Here is a 5,956-nt window from a genome sequence, read left to right as displayed (position 1 = left end):
CTTCTTCTGCTGGCATTTTCTCAATCTCATCCCATGTTAAGGGCTCTTGAGCTTCTGCTGACTTTGTTAGGTAAGACAGTCTTGGGGGTGGAACACCTTTGTTTTCCCTGGATGAGCGTCTGACAACAGGTTGGTCTGACCTTTCCGCATCCTCTAAATCTGAGAGTTCTTCTCCAATTGATTCCCCTTCTCCAACTGTACTGTCTCCTGCGATGATCCTTTCTGTGTCTGCTTCCTCTGCCTGTTCCTCATTAGATACAGATGAGTTGCTTTCAGACATCTGCCTTGGTATGGCATTTATATACACTGGCATGTCTATTATGGTTCTAGTTTCATATTCTGGATGATAAGGCTCATCTGGGATAATCCAGCCTTTATCAACCCTTTTGTTTTCATCAAAATATGTAACATGTCTTATGCCAACAATGCCAGTTTTCAGATTCAAAATTCTATATCCTTTGTGTCCTGGAGCATAGCCAACTAAAATGCCCCTTTCTGTTGTGGAATCCAGCTTATGCCTTCTTTGCTTTGGTACATGAGCATATGCTGTACTTCCAAATGTTCTTATGTGTGACAGGTTTGGCTTCCTACCATGCCATGTCTCATGTGGTGTGCGCTCAGCGCCTTTAGTTGGCATTCTGTTTTGTAGGTACACTGCTGTGAGAATTGCTTCCCCCCATAGTCTTTTAGGGAGATTGCTATCTGACAGCATACATCTGGTCATTTCCACAAGTGACCTAAATTTTCTCTCTGCAACAGAATTTTGCTCTGGTGTGTAAGCTACTGTTGTGATATGCTGAATGCCTTCTTGTTCTAGAAATGTGCGCATGCTTTGTGAAGTGAACTCACCACCATTGTCGGTCTGAAGAACCTTTGGTTTTCTTTCAAATTTATTGCTCACCATGGCTACGTATTTCTTCAGCATGTCTGTGACTTGACTTTTTTCTTTCAGCAAATAGGCCACACAATATCTAGAGAAATCATCCAAGAATATTAGCACAAATCTGTTATTTCCCAATGATGGGATATTAAACGGTCCACATAAGTCACTGTGTATTAAGTCCAGCACTTTATTACTCCTATTTCCTGTGTATGCAGGAAATGAGGGTCTCACACCTTTTTGAGTAACACAGTCTATGCATTTCTCCATTTTACCAGCATCTGCACTTATCTGAATGCCGGTGGCTAGTTGCTTACTGTAAAGATCCTGGATCACCTTAAAATCACGATGTCCCAGGCGGCGGTGCCAGATTTCCAGACTACATTTACCATCATTCTTCCTTACTTGCGCCATATGTGAGGCTTCACCTGAAATGCTCAGTTTATAAACATCATTATGCATAAAAGCTTCAGCATACACTTCATCATTTTTAGAGATTGTGCACTTACTGATTTCAAAATGAATCACAAATCCCTTCTTATCTAATGTAGATACACTAAGCATATTGCAAACTGCTTGGGGAATATACAAGACATCACTTACAGGAATTTCTTTAACTTCATTAGACACTTTGCATTTTAAGAATCCAATGCCTTTTGCTTGGATCTGAGCAGTCCCTGCGTTTGCAGTATTAAGAATACCTTCTTCTGGACTCATTTCCTGAAAGAAATCCTTACAATTGGTTAAATGGCATGTGCTCCCCGAATCCAAAATCCAAGTACTTTCATTTGAATTATTATTTACCATAGTCAAAGATTTTTCTGCCATTAGAAGGCCCTTGTGTTTATTATTGTCCTTCATACATTTCCTGGTTTGAAAATTCTTTAGTTCCATTGGCTTAGGTGAGCTAGAGGGAGTGTTTTGTGTTTCCTTACACCATTTAGATACATGTCCCTCCTTTCCACATGAGTAGCAAATCAGCTTGCCCTTGGGTGGAGTTTTCCCATAGCTCCGCCTTCCTCTGTTCTTTGCCAAGAAATTTGTTTCATTTCTCTCTGACTGACTTTGAGAACACATCTCCTCAGAATCATTTATTATGCATTCCTGCCTCAGTTTTGATGCTGCCTGTTCAAAAGATTGCCCTTCAATGGCTTCATTTACAGACCTAAAAACATCAAACTTCTTTGATAGTGAGGTAAAAAGAAATGCTCTTTTCAATGCATCACACATGGGAATTCCAGAAAGTTCTAACTTTTGAAATGAAGACATAAGATGCATAATGTGATCATTACATTTACTTTTATCCCTTAATTTGGTTTCATTCAACTCTGCCAACCAAATTGGTTGCTGTTTTGCATATGTAGTTGCATACATAGTTCTCAGTTTATATAAAATGTTGTTTGCTGTATCTTTTCCCTCCACTAATATGGCTTGTTTCTCTGAGAGAGCTTCCAAAAACATGCACTTCACATAATAGTTTGCATTGTCCCATTCAGCCATATTTTCAGCTGTTCTGTTTTGGTCTAAGCATATATTTAATTTCTTTGCTTGAAGGAGACATATGAATCTTAGTTCCCACTGCTGATAATTAAATTCAGTTAATTTAGGCACCTTGAGAGAGTAGAAAAATGGTGAATTTCCTCCCTCAGCCATTTTCTTAGCCTTCTGTCTGGTGTGTGGGGGGAGAGAGAGACAGACTGAATCTTTCTTTTAAAACTTAAGAGAAAAATGTGGCTTTTTTACTGCCTGGTAATATTTCTCCTTTTTCAATTCCTGGCCCTGGGCCCATAACCCTTTTGTTGGATTATTTGTAGTAAATAATTAGCAGATTTTAGTACACACAGCTTCAGCTTTAGAAATGTTAATTTCTTTCTTCATCTCTCTCTCATTCACCCCAGAATAATTCACTGCTGAGTCACTTTAAAGTTGAAGTAACAAAACATCTGTTTACTCACAGTTTGTAGTTAGATTATAATCAGACAGGCTTATATATACATAATACTATACATTTGTATTATCAGCTCCTTCCATGTGCTTAGATGGTAATGGATGCTCACACCACCATAGATCCTCTCAGGTTAGGAGAGAACATGAGCTCCATGTGCTGTGTCTGACCCCCACAGGAAGTTGCATAGCTGTGACCTCACTAAGTAATTCACATCAGAGGTCACAGAGTAATCACAGAGAAATAATAGGTGACAGGCAATGCATGTAAAATACAATACATTCCAACACTCTGCAGGAATGTTTCAGTCTCTTTGTACATCATCATTGGGCCCAGAAGAGCTCACATTGAAAAACATGAGTCCTTGCGCTTCAAGACTTTCACAGTGAGTGATATTATAATCATATTGTCAGACATTTTCTGCAGTGAGTCTGACTTGCAGAGTGCTTCCCTGCAGTGTTGGAAGAGACCAGAAGTCTGGAAAGTTCAGACCTCAAACTTTAGCATCTGACGCTTACATAAACAAGATCCACTTCTGAGAAATTAAACTATGACAATGAACCAAAAAGACATTTGTATCTTATATTTTACACTGAAAGGTACATCTCCTGTGCTAAAGTCCCTGTCCTGGGTTTTCATTTTATTTTGACAGCTTTCTGAAGTTTCAGCTTTCTTCCAAGCCACATGAAGCTAATAAACTGGAATGATATCATCAGCAACTATTTTTTCTTGCTGAAACAATTGACTGGTCCTGGAAATATATTTGAATGAAAGTTGGGTAGTTTTTCCTAGAGCCAAACATTTTCAGCATGAACATAAAATAATTGGAAACAACCCTTTAGTGCATCCTGCTCCAGTGAAATTAACTCCAAGTGTCATGTTTTAACTTCCCAACATATTGGGGGTAGAAGGGGGAGGGACATTATTTTACAGATCTTACCTTGCATTGCGCTTTCTTCCCAATTGTGCAAGCAGTGTGGGAAAAAAAGCATTTCATGTCCCAAAATTGTTTTCTTTAATTAGTTATCCTTTATACCTTTCACTTTAAAAAGGGGAATTTAACTCTCGGCATGTTCTAACTTCCCAACATTAAATTTCTGAAAGCATTACCAGGTTAATGCTTGATATGGACACTAAGGTATGAAATGTTAAGGCCTAAAATCTTCTTTTCATACAAGAGTCCATGCAGATAAATGTACAAATAATGGTCAATGTCCGTTATGGGGCAATGCAATTCTGTTGGACTGTCAGCTGTAATTCGTCAACCATTATTTTCACATTTTCAAGTGAACTAACACAGCAAGCGCAACGCTTTATTAGAGAACGGATATTCCTAATAAAATAAACATGCTTATGGTTCTGAAATCTGTTCATTGTTAGAAGAAAGCACAACACAGCATCTGATTTCAACAAGTTGAATGTACAGTTTTATTGTGGGTTTTTTTTCAACATAAATAGACAAATATAGCTATAAATAAATTCTCTTTTACAGTGGTAATAAACACATATATTTAAAACACAAAGGAATATTGCTCAGCAATATTTTATATGCTTTATAAAAGCTGACATAACCCATTCAGGAATGGGAAAAGTGCATTTCTTCAGTGTTTCGTGTTTCACAGAAGTGTTTCCAGAGCTGAGTTGCTCTTTGCACAGTTTCCAGATTCAGTATGTGCAGTATTGTCAATATGACACAATAACACATTTCTAAAGGCAGTCTCTGCAAGCTGTTTTCAGAACTGCAGCAGTCTCTTATTGTGGCATGGACAAAAAGCCTGTAGTTTTCTGTAGAGTCAAGGCACAGATTATTTGCTTTTCTCCTCAGGATGGGAATGAGCCAGTGTGCCAAAAAGCCTGTCCCAGTGGGTGAAGTAAGGAGCATAGTTTGAGCGGAATTTCATGTGATGGATGTCATGGTGTGGTGGTCCTCCGCACAGTCCAAATGGCACCAGTTTGTGCAGTGACCAGGGAAACTCGTAGCCCGAATGGTCCTCCACTGACAGCCAAATATTGACTATGAAGAAAATCATTTCTGTCATTGGATGGCACTTCATCACTATCGGGCAGACTCCAGCAAAGAATCCAAGTGACAGCGTCTCCCATGCACTGGAATAGTGAGTTACAAGGACAGACGTAGAAGTGTGCTTGTGATGAAGCTTGTGAAACGTTTTGTAAAGCCAGGGAATTCTGTGATGCACCACGTGCCAGACGAAAGACTGGAAGTCGAAAAGCAGAAGACAAGCAAATGTATCCAGCAGGACCTTCTGCGCCTCCGGGGCGGCTTTAGGTAAACTTACAGGTCTCCAGTACCAGTGGGCAACAGTCACTGGGAAAATGAAGACGATGTGATTGTAGATCGTGTGAAACAAGCAAAGCATCATCATCCCCAGGGTAGGACTGTTGTGCGGCTGCAGTTTATACTTTCTCAGAGCTGGTATTTTAGCACTTAACAAGTCCAGCAGAATGAAAGGAAGGCAGAAGGACATGTAGACCGCAAAGGAGAAGCTCACTGGAAAGAAAGGTGATCTGAGCCAGTCCTGCCGGGCTCTGACAGTGTCCCAGAGAGGCTGCAAAACCACAGCTCCCTGCTCCGCCTCCACGGTAAAGCGGAATGTTGCTACCCTGCTCTGCTCGCTGCAATTCATGCTGGATTTAATCTGATGCCAGCGGCAGCGAATCGCTTTTTATTATACTCCACAGTCTTCCTGCTCTGACATCACAGAGCCTCAGAACTGGAAAAGTCTTCATTTCCTTTCCCCGGGACGGTGCCAACACGTGCACGTGACCTGGGGAAATTCCTCAGCCTTGTGTGCTAGTGAGCGTGGGCTGCTAACTTTTGTCCTGTGATCTCTACTTTGGAAATGGTAGATAGAAGATCTGTAGGTAAGGCTAGTTTTTATTAAACTAATTTAAGCGATTAGCTAGGAAAAGTTAGTCATCGGATCGGTGAAGGAACAAATATCATTTATGATTCAGCTCTGTGTGAAAATGTTTACATAGGTATTGCAGTTCAGTAAAGAAATAGAGGAGGGGAGGGAATATTGATGGAGGTAAACAGAAGTTAAAAACACAAAATAGAAGGTGTTAATTTATTTTTTTTCATTGAACTAACTTACCTCATGGATGAGAAA

The 5,956-nt window shown here is 39.9% G+C and overlaps 1 protein-coding gene across 1 annotated transcript; it reads right to left on the bottom strand.

Annotated features, from left to right (window-relative positions):
* Positions 1-4,253: 4,253 nt before the first annotated feature.
* On the bottom strand, positions 4,254-5,471 carry CH25H (cholesterol 25-hydroxylase). The gene has a single exon (XM_030204824.1). The coding sequence runs from the start codon at positions 5,468-5,470 to the stop codon at positions 4,631-4,633; it is 840 nt and encodes a 279-aa protein (XP_030060684.1). The 5' UTR covers position 5,471; the 3' UTR covers positions 4,254-4,630.
* Between the last annotated feature and the right edge of the window lie 485 nt (positions 5,472-5,956).

This window comes from Microcaecilia unicolor, chromosome 5, assembly GCF_901765095.1.
Source record: "Microcaecilia unicolor chromosome 5, aMicUni1.1, whole genome shotgun sequence".
Lineage (NCBI taxonomy): Eukaryota > Metazoa > Chordata > Amphibia > Gymnophiona > Siphonopidae > Microcaecilia > Microcaecilia unicolor.
The sequence above is the reverse complement of the archived record's forward strand: the minus strand, read 5'-3'. Positions and strand labels throughout refer to the sequence as shown.